The sequence below is a fragment of the Strix aluco genome, chromosome 11, assembly GCF_031877795.1.
Source record: "Strix aluco isolate bStrAlu1 chromosome 11, bStrAlu1.hap1, whole genome shotgun sequence".
In the NCBI taxonomy this organism is placed as follows: Eukaryota; Metazoa; Chordata; class Aves; order Strigiformes; family Strigidae; genus Strix; species Strix aluco.
In genome coordinates, this window is record NC_133941.1 from 7,020,171 (window position 1) to 7,043,116 (window position 22,946).

The following is a 22,946-nucleotide window of genomic DNA, read 5'->3' on the forward strand; positions in this document are numbered from 1 at the left end:
TCTTAGTGCAGGCAAAAGTGCTGCTCTGCTTGTTTTTCTTGGTGGTGCTTCCTAGTTTGTTTGTTTGTTGCAAATTTTCAAACTCTATTTAATAAAGTGCGACTGACACACATCTGAAATCTTCTCAGGCATTTTGGAAGCTTGCACATCGCAGCATCTCGTGGGGTGCACAGGGATAAGTGAAATCGATAATCCCCATCCAGTTCTGGTCCCTGCTGAGTGGGACACAGAAAGCAAACACCACTAACACCAAAAATCAAACAGCAGTTGTGAACAAACTTCCTCTTTGATTGAAAAGCTTCTAGCTAGGAGATAAAAAGGGGTTTATGTCAAAAGCTGCCCTTGTTGTCTTATTAACAGCTGCATAATTTTGCCACTCATTCACAAGCATAAAAAAGCAAAACTTGGAGACTGTATTTGAAAGCTTGTTTTGTTTGGTGTGCAGCTGGATACAGAGAATTTCCTTTTCTCTTTTTTAACAAATTTGAAGCAAATGTAGTGGGTATTGGGGTTTTTTTTCCCTATATTTTGGCCTAGATAATAGAAATTATGTTGCTTTTCATTTTACATTGCAAAGAAATCATGCCATTTAACTCCAATTCAACAATGATGCAGCAGCATGTGGATATATATATCTTGTCATAAATATATTACCACACATTACTGTCAAATAGCTGGACTTCTTTTACCCAGTGTTAAAAATGAAATTTAATTGCTACACTAGAGTTTCAAGGCCCTGATAAATAAGAGTCATGTCTGACCTTTATTGTGGGGCTCTGAGATGCCACCAGGGATATTGCTCATTGTTGAAGATGACAAACTTCCTCTGAGATTTCAGTTTGTCAGCTCAGTATACAGCAGTGACATTGATTTCTTCTCACTGCCATTTCCTGTCTGAATAGATAACAAATTTTCTGTGGCAGGTGTCTGTCAAGCTTAGTTTTGCCTGGCAGATTAACTTAATAGACCCATTTATTAATCATTAGTTGTAACACAGTGAAGCAGACAATACTCTTTAACTCTTGTGATGTTGAATGATGTACCATTTCAGATTCCTTTGTGTAGCTTGAATTTGGGTTTAATAAGCTGTTCATATCTCTGTAGTGAATGTTTTTAACCTGACATTGCCCACATTACAAAAAGCAAATATTTACATGTTAATTAAATGTGACCCATTTTGAGTGTCTACTACTTTTCATGCCAAAAGGTGGAGAAGTACTTTCTGAGACTAAAATGATGCACAAACTGCAAAATCAGCCTAAATAAACGGGAAACCTAACCCGGCATGCATCATGTTTGGGGAAGGAAGGTAAGAGTGTAGGTGAATAAAATAGATGCGTGGAAGAAGATTTGAAACTGGGGCTGACCGGCTGTTGAAGTGGAGGAGATAACTGGAGAAGCATTTAGGACGGGGCAAAGCAGACCTACAGATACAGCTGTAGGGCAGTTCTAGTGCGGGATAGTATTTTCATAGGGACTGCTTTTTCTGAGACATCTTGAGACAGCTGCTTGGGCTGGAGATAACAAAGGCAGGGTCGGTACCAGAGGTGGATATTGGACAGGGCTTGTCACAGTGGTAAAGGAGGAGGAAGAGCCAGAAGAATTTAGCAGAGAGATTGGAGGAGGAAGAAACTATAAGAGAAGGCATAACCTTGGAAAGTGATGTCTCTTGTTGCAAAGAATTGCTCTGTTCATGGTGAAAACTGACTTATTACATGTGTTAGCCCTGCACAGCCTACAGAGCTGACAGAGATGTATGTTTGCTTTTTTCCCCTAGTGTTAAGATCGTGAGGCGTTTATCAGGGCAAAATCTGCAGAGAAGCTGGAAATTCACAGGCATTGCTGGGGACACACAGAAGGAATAAGCCTGGGTAGAGACAGGCTGTTGCTGGACAGAAGAACCTCTCATTATAGGTGATGAGAAGAGAATCACCAAGTTTCTCCCTTGGGTTTTAGTTGGATTGTGGTAGCTCTTCACAACCTGCTTTTAATTCTCAAGGGAGCTTGTTAATGTGAGATCACTAGGAGATGTTCAGGAAAGCTTCCACAGCTGATGCGCAACTGCAAAGCCCTGGTTGGAGCACAACTGTTTTCAGCTCAGCATTTGTGAGAGTGTGTCTTGCTGAAGATCGTTTTTTGCCAAGCTGTGTTCCTGGCCTTGGGAACGTGTTTCTTGAACCACCCTTATGGCTTTCTTGGCTGAGCGTCAAACCAAGAATGTCCCTGCACTAGATCATACTGCTTATTGCTCTTCTAGGCCACCCTGGTAACAATACATTAACCTCTCAACAGGGAATGTGATAAACAAAGTAAAACTGCTTTAGTGAAACCAGTCATTTAATGGCAGCGTACATAAAGTGTCCGTAAAGATTTGTAAATGTAATAAGCTGCAGTTCACTGAGTGAACAATAACTGTTCCTAATTTAGCCAGTTGAGGAACAGGCCAACCTAATTTGCTTTTTGTAACATTATGTTGTTGGTTTTGTTCTTTTCTCACCTCTCCAGATTCCTTTCTCTTTGGTACAATTTCCCCTCTGGGAGTCCTTGAAGGTAAGTCCTCTTTAATGATAGAAATATAAGTCATACATTTCTCAAAGGCCTTCCATGGTAACTCATCTAACTTGATTATCACAATTATGGGCATATCTAAGAATCAATAAGTATGTACTGGACTACCTATGCATGTGAAGATCATTTGCCTGAATATCTGAAAAATAACAGGGAATATCTAACCACTGGTAAGTGGCATGCAGTCTAAATTTTACTCCCCAGCATGCCAGAAAGCTGATTAAAGAAGAGTGGGAACTGTCTTGTGTGATATTTTTTTGTTTTATTTTAATGTTTTTAGCATTTCTCTCTCCAAGGTAACAGGAAATTGCGAATGAGACAGAGGAAGGTGATTGAGCCTGGTTTTGTAGACAGGGAGGGACTCTCAGTGCATTGCTGACAAGCTATTTTGGTTGGTGCGTATACTTTATTCAAAGGTCATTTAGAAAAGGTGTTAGTGGATGATGTTTTAATAGTACAGTCTTTCAGAATGATGTGCTGTCCTCCCACCAGCTGGTTGCTTTATCGTGGACAGAGTCAGGGTCTAGATTTTTGAGCAGAGGGTTGGATTTGAAGACATGTAATTTCTCTGTCCCTCTGTTTTTCTTTTAACTTGCCACAAAAGATGAAGGAAAGGGCTTTTTGGGTGCTTTGATATCCTGGGTTGGAAGCACAGAGAATTATTGCAGATCATTAAAAGCATTGTAGCAAAATACAGTATTTATAAGAGAGAAGCTGGAGAGAGAGTAACTTACTTCTTGTTAAGGGTGCTGGACTTCTGAGCAAGCTTGGCACTGAGACCCAAACTGGGCAGAGAGTACTGGAAGTGTGGGAATTGGTGATGATCTTCCATGTCCCTTGCTGCTTCTGTTTAGGAAGGAGGACTTATGTTCTCCTTGGCCCTTGTATGCTGGGATGGGACAATAGCCTGTCCTCTTGCTGTGTGCCAGTAGCTTGGGTAGTTCTGGGGGACAAGCCCACAGTGTGAGTGTCTTCTTCTAGAGGCTTCAGGGAGTCAAATATAAAGGGGAGTCCACAGGCAGGAGGAGCATGAAATACATCAAGAGCTTTCACAGAACGGAGCTGTGTTTCATAGAGGATTCTGTAGGTACTTCACGAACTCGGCCTGATGTAGTGTCTGGGTATCATCCCGTTGCACAGGGCAGCTTTGGCTGCCTTATTAGGAATCTGTTTCCCTGCCAGTGTCTAGGAATGGCTTTCTGTAAACTCTTCGGCAGCGTTACTGGCCTGACCTGCTAATTGTTAGTGCAGCAGCCGTGTTTGGGAGCAAGAGGTGACAGTGCTTAAAGAGAAAAAGTGCGATGTTCTTGCCAAAACCACATAAAACAGCAACATCATGTAGTTGTTTTCAGAATGTAAAGTTGTTTTAACTAATGTCCGTGTAGCTGTGATAATAAAATGTATTGTTTAGATTGCAGGCTTTAGAGAGAACAGTTTGAATTTAGCTAGCTATAGGAGTGAGTCACTTAGGATGAGACATCACGTTTAATCTAAAGAGGTCAGTGCAGATCTGAAGAGAAACAAAGCTGGGTCAGTTTGTTCCATGAACCCATTGCAATAGATTCTTCTGACTGTGGAACCAAGAGTAGAAAACTGCAAAACTCAGACTTGGATGCTCCAGTCACTTTGTCTCAGCACATGAAGAGAGCTCAAGGTTTGTCACATCAAAGCCAGGCAGTGAAAGCAGAATACACTTTTTTTATCTGAATGAAGCTCTTTAAAAAAATTGCCCTGACAGTATAACAAAGGACAAAAAACATTATGGTCCCATCAACTGCGATGTGGCCAGTAGCATCAGTAGGAGTACGATTCAGGCTAGGGCTTCTCACGAGTGTGTGAAGGGAGCATGAAAAGACAGTAATTAAGAAGAGGTAGGAGTGGAAAGGACAAGTGACAAATGGCACGAAGCATGAACATAGAGTTATTGAAATAATGTCTGAGGGACTATTCTGCGCTGTGCTAATGGGATTACTTGAGAAAGTAAATGCAGGAGCAGTTGTGTATGATATGCATGGATCATCTCACAGAGGTGAACAGACAAGTGCTGTGGCTGTGTCATTTTTAAAACCATTAGTTACATAAGCTGATGGAATATAGACTCAGTCTTATAATTCTCTGAACAAGCCAATCACCATAAAAATGAGGAAAAATATCTTTCCACTGTAAAGGACAGTTAGCGAGGCACATGGAAGAAGAGAGTTTCCTTTTCCTTTGCATATGTGCTGGCTCTAGCCAACAGCAGGATGTTAAGCTTAACCCTAATAAAGGTTTGTCATAGGTATCAGACCATGTGTTTCTATATCCCATTTTCTCTACCTGCTTTGTTCCAAGCTGCTCTGGCTATTCTTTATGCTTCCAGCAGGCTTTAGCCACGTAGTTAACATGCACAGTTTTCTTCTGTCTGCGAATGTAGACCAGCTGTCCTATGTGAGAGTAAACTTGCATATCATGCACTAAACTAAGTTAGAAGAAGAAGAGAAAGCACTGTATAAATTACTAAACTATAAGGTTACATACGCTATGTGTACTGGCAAAGGGAGTATTGCAGTCATTAGCAAGAAACAGATACTGCTTCAAATACAAGCCTTACTGCCAGTTACTCAGGTGAATGCACAATTTAGAAACAGTTAATAGACTCCTTTCTTAGTTCACAATGACTTAAGAAACAACAGTAAAGAAATGATGGTGATTTTAATTAAAAAAACCCACCAAATAACTCCTTTTTTTGGATGTAGGTAATATCCACTGCTATAATGCATGCATGTGTCCTTTCTCTTCCCAATTCATTTTTCCGTGTTTTGTTTTAGGCACAGATTATTGATATAAACCAAAGGGGAGAAGGAAACTGTCCTGTGGTGTATCAGATTTCAGGACAGACATTGTAATTCTCTACAAGGGTGAGTTAGTGTAGCCCTTCTCTGTCTTTTTAGCCCAAGCCTTACAGCTAAAACAACTTTTGAATTCTTGGAGCTCGGGGAAAGAAAGGGCATTTCAAATCTCATTCACCCTCTGCTACACCAGCCCTCAGAGGAGCATCATGGCTGATTACCACTGTGGCAGTTCAATCAGATATGGGTTCTTTTAGGTGGGGCTAATGCTTCTGATCCCATCTCAAAGCCAGCTGGCCATGAAGAAAGGCCACAGAACATAGATGTGGTGTGCTTCCCAAATGCCAGCCAAGCACACTGCCTGCCGTATTAGTTCAGGTTTTGGAATAACATTGTAGGATACAGTCCCCTTGTGCGCTGCCCTGGTATTTCCAGGATGCCTCTGTAACTTGCTTTGGAAATACTATATGTGTGTTCTTCATTGTGGGAATTTCAAATTACAGGGCTATGTATTTGGCATGAAATTGTTGTGGGTTGCAGGGAGTCTAGCGCAGCTCTCTTGCTTTCATCCTGCTGCACTGCGGAGCTCATCCCCTCTCTATTATCTTCTATTCTGTTCTCTTCAGGAATTTTATTCAGCACTTATAATCATCGTATCTGAGTACCTACCAACAGCACATAAGTGATTTATCATTTGTTTCGTGTTGTGTTTTAATCCATATTTTTTCTCTTTTGGAACTGAGAAAAAATTTCTGCTGTGGGGATATTGCTGAAATACAGGGCTTCAGGTTTTTTTAGCAAAATGAAGTTTAAAAAAACCCCCACAAAATCAAGAGCTTCTGGTTAGGTTTGAGTCCAGAAACATCTTGTCAGAAATGTCTGTTTCTTATGGCTGAGTGGAAATGGTCAGCTCTCTTAGAGAACAGTGCTCTGTGTAAGATAAACCCATCTCAGGTGAAACAAGACTCAGTCCTCTTGGGTTTTATATTTCTGCATGTTGGCTGCGCTTCAGAGCCTCTGAGAGTTACTCCAACGCAGCTGTACATGGAGAATGCTCTCTTTATAGACCAAATGTATTGGGTGTCTGGAGAAAAGGCTCTGGTCGCCAGTGAGGAGGGAAGGAACAGGCAGGACAGGAGGATACAGGTCTCAAATGAGTAGACATGAAAAACAAGGGGTTTTTTGTTTATTTGCTTTTGTTTGTACTATCCCAGGAACCTTTTGTCTTTTTTATTAGACATGTCCGATTCCAAGATGAGACACTTGGACAATATAACGTCGGGGTAAGGCTGACTTCGCCCTGCAGACTGTGTCCCCCAGCGAGTCCTGCTATTGCACATGCAGCCTTGCTGGGAGGGCTGGCACAGACTCTGCTGCTCCACTGCCCCAGGACCTGCAAGGCAAGATAAAAATCTTAGACTAACCGTGCTCAAAGTGGTGTTCTGGTTCTTCTGTCACTCAGTGGGGCCAGGATTTCCCTCTTTGTCTCAGTGCTGGGTAAAACCTAAAACTCTTAGACTTTCTGCAGCTGTAGTGAACACACGTGGGTTTTTTTTTGTCACTGGCTTTAGCAGTAAGATAATTTTCTCAAATCTGTAAGTCTCTCAGGTGTTTTGCAAAGAGAGATATTTGGTTGGACCTTCAGAGGCAGTAGCTAGAGACAGGGAGATGAGATACATGGGCAGGTCTCTTTCGTGGGATTTTGTAATGACTGTGGTGGCATGTGCTAGTGCTGTAAGATGCTGAACAAGCAGAGGAATGCTTTGGTGGCTTCAGGAGAAGAGAATAGTTTGAGGAATACACACAGGTGCATTTCCACCCTGTGAAATAAGCAGGGCATCGTAGTAAAGAGAGTGGGGAGAGTCCAGCCATTTGCCTGTGAGGCTGAGCAGTATCTCAAGGTTGGTTGGGTCAGAAGAGAAGTTCCCCATGTTGTTCCTAAACTGATTTCTGTCCACACGATGGAGAGCAGGCTTAGGATTTGGTGTACGCTTCCTTAGGTCCCTTGTTTTCTGTCCAGGTTCAACTGTCACCGCAGGCACAAGGCTCTTGTATTGAGAGGAACAGAGCTTGGGAAATCTGCCGGTGGACTGAACTATAGATCTACATGAAGGCATTGGCACGTGTACTTGTTCACTTGGTTCTCTTGGTTCCCTCCCTCCAAAGAGCTCAACTTTTGGGGGCTGTTATAGGCCTTATAGGGTGTGAACAAGCCTGGTTTGAGCATGGGCTCAGCCTTGCTTGTAGTTGTCAGTGCAGATGTACCTCTGATACATACCTCGAAGCATGCTGTGCAAAGACTGCTTCATGGGTTTCCATGGGGAGTGAGGACTCTAATCTTGGTTGAAGCACATTGCACCTGATTTTTAAAGTTAATAAGAATGAAAAGTTTACAGAACGCTTCTGCCCAGACAGCTGGGGTTCTCAGCAGTAATACGTGTTTATAACTCCACCATTGAAACAATAAACCACATGCTATTTCCCTCCTAAAATTTACAATCAAATCTGTTGCTGTTTAACAGGGTAAGTAGAAAACAGAGGAATGGAGCCAAACTGGGCCTAAAATGGCCTTTTCCCTGCTCTATAGGTAGGTGACAGCTTTCCTTTTTTCCTGGAGCAGCAGTCTAGTATTTCTTTTCTGCTGTGCTCAGCTGCATATAAGTCAAGAGTAAATGAAACCCAGGCCCTGCTTTAAACCCATTTCCTTGCAGGCAGCGTAGTAAGTGTTCTACCATACCTCACTCCCTCTTTGAGTAACGATCGGGCTGATTTAGGGATTAAGTCCTAATTGTTAAATAACGCTAACGTGTCTGCCATTTGTTTAGGTGCTGCATTGGGAAAACAGATTTCCACTGCAGCATTTCGAGGCGTGATGTAACTTGTGACCAATGTGGCATGTGCATGCCATTAGCATAACGGCTGCATTTTTCTCACAAAAGAACAATGTACCCAACAGCTGTTCAACAAACAGCCCTCGCTTTATTAGTGTCACAATAAGTGTCATTCACACAGTCTTGAAGCACAGTTGAAGGAATGCTATATGCCATCTGCACCAAAGAGAAAGAAACAAATGCAATCTTTACTTACAGTACTAGAGACACGTTTGAGAAAGTCAGATGGTCTTGGATCATCAATGCAGCATTTAAAAAGGCAGACGTAAAACAGACTCGCGCAGTCTGTAGATACAGAGCCAGATTGTGATGCTCTTGGTCTTGCCTAGACCGCAAGCAGTTCTCTAGAAGTTGCTGAACTTGCCAGTGACATCTGGGGACGTTTGGTAGAATACAGAAGTAATCGGTGTGAAGGGCTCACCATTTGATTCGGACACTTGTTTCTTGCTGAAGAGCCTTAAAAGATTCATGTATTTCTTCTGTGTAATTTATTCACACAAGCCTTCATGAAGCACAGATTTATTAGCAGGTAGTAGCAGTGCAGATGCTCAAGGAAAGCTGTCCTAACTTCGAAGTGATTTTTCAGAAGTGCATTTTCCTCCCTAGACACATATATGGCCCTTTGTACCATGGAAACTGAGTGTAGTTGGCATTATTATGTTCTGCCTTGCCATGGGAACACTGTTTCGAAGACATTTTCTTTAACCAGGCTTTTAGCACATCTATTTTGATTTACATCCAAATGGGTCACAGACATCAATGCAGTATTATATGGGGAGAAAAAGGGAATGAAATGCTTTTAACATGAAAAATATGCTGTTGCATGTAGGCCAACTTTTGTTCTCTTTCTCTTAATTTATCTAGGATTTGGGTGGGTTTAATTCTAAGGCTGAATCCAGTACTGGCATAAGTGAGCACAACTCCATTAGTGCAAATGGAGTCTCAACGTTTATGTCAACAGTGAACTTAGATCATTGAATTTTTCCCATGTTTGGGCTTGCATGTTTCCTGCAAGATAATGTACACATGTACTTGCACATATGCTGCACATATGTACATAAAAATTCACTGGGGAGGGCGTTTGGCTCTATGCTCTATGTTTGACTTTACATATAGAAACTGCAATCAGCTTATGAATTTTTTGCTTCTCCTGTAGCTAATGTGCCATGCATCTGTAAGGATCAGGCATGCAGAATGCCACGTTGCAAGTAAAATACCTAGTAGCAAAGGCAAATGTGAAAATTGCTTTTCTTTCCTCAGTCTGCAGGACTGCACATGCACACAGATCTGTGTGATTAATTCGGAGAGATTTTTCTCCCCTCTGTTATCATGAAGTTGAACACTGCCTTGAACAGAGGGGTACGTAGAAATACTACAGATGCTTATCACTGGAGTGAACTGTAATATTTATTCAGCTGCAGGCCTCAAGGTTAGTATATGCCATGAGGTCTGCTTGCCTCTTAGTGCCTGAAGAATAACAAGGCCAAGGCAGAGAAGTCTCATTCTCTGCAATGCTTCCTGCAGCGTTTGGGGTGTTGGTCTGGTCATCAGGTTTGAGAGAGATGCAAGCGTTGCACTTTCCCAGGATCACCATAACTTAGGTGTCCTGAAGCCACCAAGATGCAACTGTGTTGGGAGCACAAAGCTGACGGATTATTTCTGCCTCAAACTTTTACCACAGATGCACGGCAGAGGTGACAGGCACGCACAGCTCAGGAGTTGTGTGAACCAGTCAAAGGTTATTGGCCATCTGGAGGCCAGGTGTCCACAACATGTGAGGAACCCACATTTGTGGGCACCATATACTTCCCCCCCGTATTTAAAGACAGTGGTAATATTTTTCTTTTTCTGTTTGCTTTTTAGATTGAAAAGCCTTTGGTATATCCTAAGAGTGACTTTTCCAATGTGCCTTTCACCCAGCAAAATGGGGTGTCCTTGTATTCTAAGTGTTAAAAGAGCTAAATAACATTTGTGGTGAGAAATAGAGGACACTGGCCTATGGGACAATATGAAATGGGATCGTTAGGAAGAAAAGTAGGGCTCTGCCCACATATAAAACTTGACCCTTCTCTGTGAACATTATCCCTGTGAATAATTGGAAATCTGCATTCAGGCTTCCCACTGTGTCCCATCCCTTGAGGACACACCCGCTGTATTGCTTTACATGGTGCAGCAATGCACAGCGAGATTTACATATATATCACATAAAAGTGTTTACAAAAAAAATTAGCATGTGATTGAGCTGGGAAGCTGCAGAGGGCCCCAACTGTATGAGTTTCCATGCGCTTCAGCCAGAAGATTTATTTCCAATTTGTTATTCATAAGGGAAGAGCGAGAGATTGGGATGGGGTCCTTTGAAGTGGAAAACAAAGTCTTCTATTCAGCCTTCAGCTTAATAGAATACACATGACACAGGCTTGGCATGGCGGCCTGCTTTCATGTAATGTGCTCCTTGTCATTTTGCTTTCCTAGGCTGTGAATACTAGTGGGAATGGGTATTGCCCTGGAAAAATCTTGTTATCTCCTGCAGCCTTCTGCAGGAAGAGCAGTGTAAGCAGGTAGGAGCCATTTGGTGATGGTGCTGGGGAAACCAGGCTGATCCAATTGTTGTAGTTGTGTATTCATAATTCCTGGTTTATGTTTCATATTTCAAGAGCATGTGTAGAAAAAGCAGGGCTTCTGCAGGCATTACACAGGCGTTTCTGCCCTGTTTGGAGGCCCTGAGCAGGGAGCCATGACCCGTGGGTTCGCCTGCCTCTGACACCCAGCATCTGCATGACCTGAGCTCTCACCGTTACCTCCCGAGTGGAAGGCTCTTCTGAATTTGTGCAGCATCCAGGATGGCGGAGTGTGATCTAGGCGCTGTATCACTGCAAACAACCAGTAATTCTGTCCAAAGTTGGGGAGATATGTATATGAATCCTGTATTTCTTTGCGGGAACAAGGCCCTGGTTTTACAGCGATCTACAAGCCTCTAATAGCTTCTGTGTTCTGCCCTGTGTTAGTAGTATTAAAACCATGCTCAGTGCAGCACAAAGGCAATGTTTTTGAAGAACTTACAAGCCCAATTTACCACAAAGCCCTGTCAATTAGTGGGTCCGTGGGCTATGAGAGAAAACATGTGTGACCTTCAGCACGTCAGCTTGGCCCACAGCGTGAGTGTGGTTAGAAAGAATTTGGACCAGAGTCCTGCTGGTGCTTTTGGCCGTGTGACACTTGTTCCTTTTGGCTTCTTCTGGGATGATGTCCTCGTGCCCCGCTTCTCTCTCACTCTTCTTCTCTCTCTTCTGCATGTTCAGGTTTGGAGCTCTGGGTGAATCACTGAAATCAGAGATGGAAAGAAATGCATGAAGTCATCTCATCCTGCCCTCGCCAACGCAGGATTATTCCCCACAGTACCGTCTTGAGTGCCTTCTCCAGTCTATTTTTAAATGACTCAAAGGAGAGGGCTTTCCTCTCCTCCCTGGGGAGGCTGGCTCCACTGTTCAGTAGACCTCACTGTTGGGGAATTTTCTTCCTGTTCTCCAGCCTCCTTTCTCCTTTTCCCTAATTTAATTGAACTGTTCCTGGCTCCACCCTTCTAAATAATTTTCCGTATTGCATGACTGTTGCAAATACCTATTGTCAATTTGCAGACATAACGGATGGGAATTCAGCACCGTTTGCCTTGCTTGGCACAGGCTCTTTGTGCAGAACAGTACTGGGAAGCCAGGCTTTACCAGAAACTAGATTTCAGAGCTACGTGCCAAGAAATAAGAATGACCTTTTCCTACTTTGGACAATGCCATTAACATAAAACCCCATCATGACTGAGAATAGGCTGGGATTCTGGCAAAGCCATGAATGTCTGTATTGGTGTGCTGGTTCTCCTTTCTTCCATAGTGCTTTTTTTGCATGACAGTAACTTCTAGCTTCTTGGGTTTAGTTGTAGATGTATAGATGTTTGGAGAACGCTTACTGAAACAATACAGTAATTCTGCTTTTATCAAGTGGTTCCAGCAGTTAAATTTCTAAACTCTGACTTCCAATTTGAGGTTTCTTAAGCACCGGAAGTGTTTTGAAAATGGGTTTTGAAGGTTGGATTTATGCTTTGACAATACCTAGATGCTTTGGAGGTCGCTCCTTTTGTCTTGCGGGGCGTCCTTCATCCAGCAGGACTGAGTTGCAAGAAAACTGTGTGTCCAGAGAGTGTAAGTTATTCCAAAAAACCATCTTATGGGCTTCAAGAATTATGAATCCCTATTTATTTATTCAAGAGATGAAAATCAGTTTCTGCTGTGGGTGACAGAAGAATAGAAGCCCATACTGAAAACACCAGGAAAAGAATGGCTAGCATTAAAGAGACTGAAATCCCTTTAGTGCTTTCGTACAGCGGAGCTGCAGCTATTTAGCTATGGCAGGATACCAAACAACATTGTGGCTGGCCATTGTTGCTTGAACAGTTTGATTTTTAAAACATTCAACTGAAATATAACCGCCAGCCAAGTTGGAAGAAGCGAGTCACAAGGACAATGTGTTAAATGAAGAGTCAGCAAATGAGGGAAACAAGTTCTCGTGCCCCAGTGGAAAGTGGCTGTATTGCAGACCAGGAGCCCGAGCGCAGTATCTCAGCCTAGCACAGCTATCGGGTTGCTTTTTAAGAAAGTTTTATAGTATAGAAGTAATACGGCTTTAAAAAGAATGAGATAGTGCCACGGCTATAAAATAAAATTATTGATTTCTCTGCGGTAGGTCTCAGAAGGACCATGGATCCCATTCCTTTTTGCTCAGCACTGATCTTCACACCATAAAGCAGAAACCTCTCCTCCAGAAAACTTCCAGTGTTAAGCATTTCAGGAGATGGGAAAGGGGTGATGAAGCAGGGTGGAGGAGGAGAGAACAAAGTGACTGTAGCTGGCATGATAAAAACCATCCCAGCACACATTGGCCTTTGTTGTTGATACTGATCGGACTCATCAAACTGTTTGACGTGATTCTTGATAGGTGTTTTTCAGAAGGCACCATTCTTGTTGGTGTTTTTAAATGAGCATGTTTAAATGATGCTGTGAGTTAATGGATTGGAACATGGTGTGTGGGAGCAGTGGAGGGGAGAAGGGTGTGTGGTCCCTAATGACGCCAAGTGAAAAACAGACACACCTGCTTTGGGATATAATGGGAGTGATAAGAGTAATTTCTTAATGATGGGGGTTTTTTGGGAGTGTGAGGGGAAGGGTTGGTTTCAGAAATGGAGGGGGGGCAAACAGGACTTCTATCTTGCTGTGCTGGGGACTGTTCATTTTAAATGGGAGTGTTTGGTACATCTGGGCTGAACCGATATTGGTTCTTGCATGCCGCCCCCCTGCTCAGTGTTTTGCTTTGCATTGTTTTATCTGCCAAAAAGAAAATAAATTCACAAAATATTTGCAAAGTTGCATGGCCACAGGCTTAAATACATACATATGAAATCCCTGAAAGCAATTTGCTTCAAGCCCTCCTCAGTTCCAGACATCTTTCTCACTCCATCTGCTCGTTCAAGTACACAAGTTCCTTGGGAAAAATCACTTATTACATCACTCAAAAATGCCACAAAAATAGCTTTTCACTTAAGTTCCCATCCTTGGAGTTAACTCACATGGGGATCAGATAGATTCAAACATTTAATAACTTTTTATTTTCCTTTCTCTTTAAACACAGGATCTCTGGTCATGGAAGCAGGGTCACGTGGTGGATTCTTGGCAGTCAGCAGTCTGTGGAGCTTTTGCAGGTGCAAAGGATTATATGTTATACTGGGAAAGACTAAAGAAGAAAGGGAAAAATGTGCAAATCTATTAAGTATAGCAGAACAACATTCCTTTGTAATTCAAGTTTGTTTAGAAGAAAACGGATCCAGTTGTTTGGAAATAGGAAAGTCACCAAAGGAAAGAGAAGGAAAAAAAAAAAACCCGACTCAAACAGGGTGTCTGTTTGAAAGACAACCAATTTGTTTTTGACAAATTTCTGTTATTTAAAAACCAGGGGCCTGTCAGTCAGGCTTTGCGATTATTTCAAAGTTGATTTGTAAAATCCTCATCCAGGAGAAACTTTGCTTGGGTGGGGGTTTGTGCAGCTGTCTGCTCTGAGCACTTCCCCAGGGGTTGAAGTGATTGCAGTGAGAGGCCATGATTCACCATTCATGTGACAGCTCTGACAGCCATGTAGATTAACTAGAGTCAGGAGAGCAGAGGCTAGCCCTGCACAGCCCCGAGGCAAAAGCCTTCCGTAGCAAGAAAAAAAAACCCGAGGACGAAACATCTGGGCAATCTCCAGACACTAGAACAAGAATAAAGAGTGGCAGAATACAATACTGCACTATTTATTACCAAACAAGCCAGAAGTTAATTGAATTCTTCAGTAGGCTTCTTGCTTGATTTTAGCCTACTGTAGTTGTTTCCAAAAAAAAAAAAAAAAGAGAAAAAATCAATTAATGACTCATCAGTATAGCTGACAAGTTTGAGGGAGGAGAGACTCAACTGTCTTAATAGAAAAAACAGATTAGTAGTTAAGAGATGGATAGCCAGAGCTTTTCCCCAAGGAGCTAAAATACATTTTGAGATTCCAAACCAGTAACAGAATATGTGGAAAAAATAAATCCTGTTTAAAGAGAAATTATAGCATTTCTTGAAATAGAGATTATCAAAAGCAAAGCTTGTTCTTTGATGACTTACAAAATCAGAGCCATTACATCGTGTGTATTTTTTTAAAAAAAAGCTCTGTTCGGGGAATTGAAGTATTAATAGCAGCAGAATTCCAGCAGAGACTGAGGCTTCACTTTGATGGGCGCTGTAACTGCATGACTGAGAGAAGGTAGCGTGGCTGCAGCTGCACACAGTTTAGTGGATCAGGCATGTGAGCTGTGAGGGAATGGTTTGGGTAGAATTGATTCCATTTTGGGGCAGAGGAGATATTTTAGATGATCTCTTGTGGTCTTGTCCAGTGGTATTTTCTATGTTTATGTGATGGGAAGGGAGTTTTATTCTGCTTAAAATCTGGTCTCCTGTTGGATTTTACACTGACTTAATCAAATCAGTGCAAACAAAATCAGAGCAATTGAAGCAGATAGCTCGTTTTTGTTTTGAAACAAAACAAGGTATCAGACTAAAAATGCTTTAAAATGCAATCTGTACATCTGCAGGCTTGATAGGGGATCATTAGTTTAGTTCTGATTTCTTTACAGTCAAATTGATACAAAAACTGTGTTCAGGCATGTTCAGAGTGCTGGAAAGGTTATCTGATTTACCCAAGGCCTTGTGGAGTAATTTCCTGAAGTCCAATTTGGTGCCTCAACTGGAAATCCAGCCCAGTGCCTCTACTTCCTTCTCAGTATGTCTTGATTCTCACCCGTTGTGCTTGCACTTGCTATGATGTGATGGGTGCTCAGTAGGGCCTGTTTCTAGCAGAAACACTGCAGAAGGAGTTTCCAGAGGCACTGTTTGTGCATGAATGTTTCACTGCCCTTTGACAGATGCTGGGAAGACCTTAACACTTTGTGTTGGAGGAGACACTGGGTCCTGGAGCAGCACAGAGACTTCCAGGTCCATGGTGCTGGCAGATGAGACAGTTCACCCTAGCTGTCTTCATAGGCTCTATTCCCCAAACAAATCTTTGCAGAGCTGGGGTCCTATTTTGTAATCATGTTGTAATTGGTGATGATTATTCTCTGGGTTATCCTTCCAGCTTCACTTCCCCCAGCCTGGTTTTCCCTCTCTGTTCTTTGTTTCCCTATTCTTTCCTTTTCACCAGCAGTATTTTAAACTTCCTTTCTTATTTGTCCTTTGAGGACCTGCTTAAAAACTTGCAAGATTCAACTTTTGTTGATGAGAACCTTACCCTTCCATGTCCATTGCCTCCCTCTGCAGATGTGTAACAGGCAGGCCCTGTATTGATCTAATCTGGTACCGCATCCATTCTATTTCACTGAAAATATTTAGCCTTCTTGCTGAATGGAGGCAGTGGAAAAATAATTTCCTGCTTTCTGAAGAATGAATTCCACGGTTAAAAATTATTAACTACCTACGTATAGCTTCAAACGAGGGAAGAAAAACCAGACCAAACTCCTTAGCCCTTTCTTTCCACCCCAAAACAAAAAATCAAACCTCACCAGTATCCTGTGAATAAAATAAGATGGATGTGTGCATCTGAGTGATTTAAAATCATCATGTTATAAACCTTAAAAGGAGAAGATTATCCAAAAAACAACCTTTAAACACAGAGATGCTTTCAAATGCCACCATGGTAGTAGGGGGATGGCAAAATCACACAGACATGCTTTTCTCCTGTGTTCTTTGCTTGAATTCAATACTTTCTAAAAATATGTTAGGGGTCCTGAGGGGCAGGGTAATAAGCTGAAACAAACTGAAAGAAAAGTCCTGTTTGGCTTCCCTTTATGGCACACACACACATACATGTGTGTGTTGGTTAGTTCCTAGCTAAATCATAATTGATTATTTGGCGAAGACAGAACTAAGAGCAACAATATATTGAATTCCATCCCCAGTGCCTGCAAAATGGCAGCGATTTCAGCCAAAGTGCTGTGAGAGGCCTGGCTCTTCCTTGTAGAGCGCACATGTGTAAGATGTGTGTATGCGATCCATGGGCTTTTTATAGAAACGTAATAGGCATGAGCATAAATATCAGAGATTTGGAACACTCTCAGTCTCATCTGTTAATAATTTAATCCCTGGAGGCCTTGTCCAGCTTTATCATCATCTCTGGTGTCTTAAATAGAGGAGATGTTTGGAACAGTCAGGGAGTGAGAGAAGGTGATACCTGAGCAGCCAGTGCAGAGGAACCAAGGGTAGATCTACAATGATAGTTTAAGCCTGAGGATAGGTTTGAAACAAACCTTGCCTCATGTCTGAGCTGTTTGGACATCAGCCCAGATTTGGGGACAGGCTGGAGGCAGAAGAGGGAAGCGTGTCCCCATGCTGTGGCCGGGCCAGGCATGATAGTGGTTGCACTTTGTGCTCCAGTCTTCTCTGGTCTTAAGCTGCCTGTCTGGACCACTGCACCCCAGCCCTGCACCATATCAGTGCAGGCTGTCCCAGAAATGCTTCTGGGTGGGTTTCTTGTGTCCTCCATGGAAGTGGGCGGGTGGCAAGGAAGTCCTGCCATCGGGTGTTAGCTGCTGGAAAAGCAAAGTACTGCCCTGGAGCAGCGAGGTGATCTCCAGCTTGTCAAAGAACCTGAGTGTCCGTTTAATGCGATTGAAAATTGCCTCTGTTAAAGGTGCCTTCTTTCTCCCAAAAAGTGTGCAAAAAAAAAAAAGTGTGGCTTAACATTAATAATTAATGCTCTGTGGTGACAAAGTCACTGAGAATAGAGGTGCAAATCTAGTGAGTAACAAAGCACTAACGAGAGTGTTTTGCACATTGATAGGGAAGACTTCCCATCACTTTTGCTTTGATCTAATCCACTCTGACAAGATTACACATTGTCTAAAAGCCTCTTTAATTGTCTAAAAGCCTCTTTATAGCTCTGAATAAATTTTCAAGTAGTTCTCAAGATATCCCTGCAGTGTCTCCTTGGACCATGCTGCTAACCCTGAATTGGTTAAATCACTGGAGGAGCAGTGCTTTGCCTGACAGGTGGTGTTCCCACAGTGATAAATGACTAGAATAAACTTCCTCTTAAAAAAAAATTGACATAATATCAATAAAATAAAAGTTCAGATAAGAACTGATTGATTGAAGAGTTCTGAAGAAGACTGTGAGCTTGGAAATCAGTCCGTGTAAGAGGATGCTGTGAGGTTTAGTGTTGGACCTGTGCGACTCAGTTTTTCAACCTGGATTTGGGATTCAATCCTGAATCAGTCCTGAGTAACCTTCAGATGTCAGTACAGAAAATAGTAATGAAGACAGGCAATAATACAACTCAACCTGGATTTTTTTTCTTTTCCTAAGGTGGGCTAATTCAAGCAAGGACATTAGTCAAACACAAGTTTCTATCTCTTGAAACAAGCTTGACCTACCAAACTGGGCTGGTGTTCCAGAAGAGTGTGTCACCAGTCTGGCCAGATGACAGAAACACAGAATCAGGAGGAGCCCCTGTGATGGCCAGAAGGGTTGCCTGGATCCTTTAGAAAGGGTGAGGAGAAGTTAAAATGGTATATAGAAGAAGATGATACAGGGACTGAAGAACAACTTGTCTTTCTCCCTTCATAGGATCTTATTTGAGGAGTGTGTCAAACCACCTGTGAAACATGTTCCTATAAGCAGCAGCAGCAGATTCTGCAGGCAGCCACCTTACTGCAAGCAACCTAGGGTTATGTACTGTTCTCAGGTGAAATGTTTCACTCTGTTCTGTTGCTTCTCAATTTTTATTTGCAAATGAGGGCTAAAAAGGGTAGGAAATGCCAGGAGGAACCTAGGGGAATATCTTAAGTCTTCAAGACTTTTTATTCCTGTTGCCAAATAAAGGTAAATCATTCTCTACAGATGCGTGTCATTAGCGCTTCCATCAAGAGCTGGTCACTGGGAAGGTGTGAATAGCAGAGGGATCTTCTGTTTAAGACCCTGAGCCTGGTAAAGTTTAGCTGCTCAGCTAACATGTGAATATACAGTGTCCTTTGTAATTTCTTGGGAGAAGGGGATGAATTTTCCACTACTACATGAACTTTTATTTTCCCAATAGAGGAGTTTGTCACTCTGCTAGAAGTATTAACAAGCCAAGAGCCTTCTCCCATGTGAAAACCCATCTTTATGCCTACTTGCTGAGCCCAAGTCATCACCAGGTCCTTCTAGGGCAAGGGAGAAAGGAGCCTTCTCCAGGAGTGAGCTGGTAAGTCTGTCTGGGTGCAGACTGCCTGCAAAGGTGCCTTTTTCGCTGTCAGCTCTGCAGAGAAGCTGGAGTGTAAGGCTGGATGTGTCTGGGCCTTTCTCGCCCACCGGATACTTTGATATCTGCTTTTCTTGGTTGCTGACTAGTTGAGCAGACTCTAGCCTTATGTGGCAGCTCTTGGAGAATTCAGTGACAGCAGGGATAGACTAAAGGAGTGATTTAAAGACCTGTTGGGCCTTACTATGTGTTAGACAGTGCGGTGCCCAGCCCTCCTATTTTGAATGAGTAGGCCCTGGCTGTACTAGTCTGTATCTGTTGTATTAATGTGATGATTGAAAACAGTCATGTTTTAAGTTCCTTTACCCAGCTAGAGTAGGTGGGACTGAGCAGGACCTCGCTAGTGCTGTAGCCTGATCCTGGATACCCGTGTACTAACGTTGAAGAGGTCACTCTAAAATTACCTTGGAGGTTTAAGGTGAAGGCTGGAGCAAATTCATTTTGTCAGACTCACTGCCTTCAATAAAATGCAGTTCCCAACAAATGCTAGCTTTTATCTTGTGTTTTTGTCAAGCATATACAAACTTGCATTTAATTTAGCTGCTATCCTGCTGCTTGTTGAGCTTATGAAGCATTTTATTGTTCCTGTTGTCATTCTAAATTGATTGGTAAATCTGTACCAAATACTTCCCAGTGATGGACAAAGAAACATTGAAATGTTAATAACAAAGAGTCTGAAAGATCCAGATGTTAGCTGGGGAAAAAATGAAAACCAATCAGTCTTGATTAAACCTTTCAGATAAGAATTTGGGAACATTGTATCAGGATAAATTGTGTTTGTTCTAATCACTCCATCATCCAAGATTTGAAGCTTTTGCCAATAAGAAACTGTTAGGAACAAATGCATTGAAAAATTACCGGGATCTGATAAGGGAAGTAAGTTAGTCTGACTAAAGCGTTACCGTCAACTCTATAGCTGAGTGATACACTGAGATTTTTTTGCTTTATACAGGCCTGACAGCCATGTGGTTCACTGTTTAATTTTGTCTTGTTCTGTGGGCAAAGGAAGGGCTTATACATCCAGACTTGTAAAGCCACTATTTTCCATGGAGATTATTTTTACTGTTCTAAAAATACATCGCTGACATGAGTACCAAAGTTTCTATCCAGACCATTCTCTCAAAGCCTTTGGGTCACTTACTCAAAAACTGGCTCACAATAAAAAGATTTTTGACCTTATAGAAGGTCCAAGAATGGACTGGAATTTAGTTTAACTTGCTCATAGTTTCTGCTTTGGCTTCTTGAATACAACCCATTTTTCTGCTTTTTAGTGAGGTATCGCTGCTAGAAAGCTTCTGGCAGAGTGAACTGCATGGGCCTGACCTTACATGAGCAGAAGCTGCTCCTAAACCAGGTGTTTTGGGCTGTTTGCTCGCTCGGCTTGCCTGCTATTCTAGTTTGAGATCCAGGGGACTGCACATGTGCCTTAGTGCGTTTCCTGAACTGTCATGGGATGTTCCTTAATTAACTGTAAGAAGTCAGCATAGGGTGCCAGCTGGCCCAACCTCGTTTCTGACATAAAGCAGTGTTTTATTACGTTGAAGGTAAGGTGGTTGAGAGAGAGGTGTGCAGGTAAAAACATGAGCTAGCAGGAAAGATGGATTTTTTTCATTACTTTACAGATTTTAGAAGAAATGCTTTTCCCCTCTCCCATCCCAACAAAAGAGAGATCAATTTTTCTACATTCCCTAAAACTTGGAACAGAAAATAGATTATTTTTAGCTTATTCCCTGGGTGCTGTGTAGGCTTCAGTCTTTGGAGTCGCTTTATTCCCTGCTGTAGCAGATACAGGATTTATACAAGCTTCAGAGAAAAAAAAAAAAAAAGGGAGGAAGAAGAAAGAGATTTCAGAACAAGTCTCTCTTCTTTCTTCCCCTTTCTTTCTGCACTTACTGTTGGGCTGCTCCTGCATTTTAAGTTTCCTTCACTTTGGCTCTTCTTCATCATGAATTACTTGCTTGAAATGTGAACAGAAGAAGGAGAGAGGGGTTAGAGTTAATTTTAGAATGGGGAAATAAGGCAAAGGGAATAAGATCCTGGGAGAAAAAGCAGCAAAGCTGGTCCCTAGATAGCACAAGAGGCCAGACTGTAGCCACAGGGCTAAAATATGGAGACAGACACACACGTTTGTGGGTGAGACATGCAGATGGATAAACTGAAGATTTCTGGCTTCCAGGAGGAAAGCTACAGCTGAGCTGGCAGCTCCAAGTGAAAGTAATGAGCTCCAAAGGTGAAGTTTGGGAGTGATTAGAGAGAATAAAAATGCCCGTGAGAAGGAGATGGCACTTGTGGCAGCAGACTTCTGACAGTCTCCAAAGACCTTGGGCAGCTGCACATTGTTGTTATCCAAAATGGAGCTGATGTAATTTGTTGGAGATGGAGCTCCATCCCAAACACTGGCTTGTCTTTTTTCCTTGAAACAGAGTCCCAGGTCTAACAGTTGAAGTCCAGATCCAGTCTGTCTGTATCTGTGGATAGCTTTCCCCCTGAAGCATGTATGTTTCAGATGTAGAGCATCTTTCCTCTCTTTCTGTCTTTCTAGTATTTGTATAGTCAGACTTTAATTCTCAAGGCAGAACACAGTGTGACAAGCTTATTTTCCCATCTCTGCAAATGAGTAAGCAGGTTCTTCCTTTCAAACTTGTCCGTAGATGTTGGAAGTGGAATCTGTTATCCTTACGACCTTCATATGTTCATATATGTACAGAGTCCAAAACAAAAGGATGGTAATCTCAATGGGTTTGTTTGGATTTAAGTTAACTAGTATGGAGCTGTTTCCTTAAGTCAACACACAGGAATAAAACACTCTGTGTACAGACCTTCAACAAATGTACCTGGTCTCTGAGGTGAGGAAACATGCTGTAGGCATTAATAACGGAGCAGTGTTGACCATAGCCATGGGAATTATAGGCAGTGTGGCATTGATATTCACCCAACAATGTCTCACTTGTGTTTGGTATTTTAATTTGCTCAGGTGGATTTGCAGCTGCAGTCACCACACCTCTCGATGTAGCGAAGACGAGAATTATGTTGGCAAAGGTAAGAGTAAAGGAGGCCAGCAGACATGCAGGTGAATAGCTTGGGTAGTTCCAGAGTTTCTGTATGGTCATTACAAAATGAAATCCAGCACCTATTAATAATTATTTCAGTTCTTGTCCTCAAAGGCAGGATTAGATGTGAACACGTACTGTATGCAGAACTAATGAAATTGTGTTCCTTTCCTTGAATTGCTCTTACGGTCCTTTCCCAAAGGAGCTGTCTGAGAAGGGCTTGTGCTTGTGCTAGACCTCCAGCGTCTCATGCAGTGTCTTTAGGAGAAAATCATAGAATTACAGAATGGTTTGGGTTGGAAGGGACCTTAAAGGTCCTCTAGTTCTGCTCCCCTGCCCCGGGCATGGACACCTTCCACTAGACCAGGTTGTTCAAAGCCCCGTCCAACCTGGCCTTGAACCCTTCCAGGGAGGGGGCAGCCACAGCTTCTCTGGGAAACCTGTGCCAGGGCCTCACCACCCTCACAGTAAAGAATTTCTTCCTTACATCTAATCTACTTCTACCCTCTGTCAGTTTAAACCCCTTACCTCTCGTCCTATCCCTGCACCCCTGATAAAGAGTCCCTTCCCAGCTTTCCTGTAGCCCCCTTTAAGTACTAGAAGGCTGCTCTAAGGTCTCCCCAGAGCCTTCTCCAGGCTGAACACCCCCAACTCTCTCAGCCTGTCCTCACAGGGGAGGTGCTCCAGACCCCTGGTCATCTTCGTGGCCTCAACTGGACCCGCTCAAGCAGGTCCATGTCCTTCTGATGTTGGTGCCC

At 42.5% G+C, this 22,946-nt stretch overlaps 1 protein-coding gene across 9 annotated transcripts in view; it reads left to right on the forward strand.

The window, feature by feature from the left end:
* Positions 1-22,946, forward strand: part of SLC25A26 (solute carrier family 25 member 26) — an 89,450-nt gene that overhangs the window by 59,367 nt on the left and 7,137 nt on the right. For 2 of the 9 annotated variants that reach the window (XM_074835947.1, XM_074835949.1), the window contains 3 exons: positions 2,506-2,550; positions 13,961-14,030; positions 22,113-22,177. In XM_074835947.1, coding sequence (XP_074692048.1) covers positions 2,506-2,550; positions 13,961-14,030; positions 22,113-22,177 — 180 coding nt within the window. Of the gene's footprint in view, positions 1-2,505; positions 2,551-13,960; positions 14,031-18,204; positions 18,389-18,465; positions 18,584-18,738; positions 19,082-22,112; positions 22,178-22,946 lie in introns of those variants that run through there. The other 7 variants (XR_012624683.1, XR_012624682.1, XR_012624681.1 and 4 more) reach the window with 7 other exon arrangements.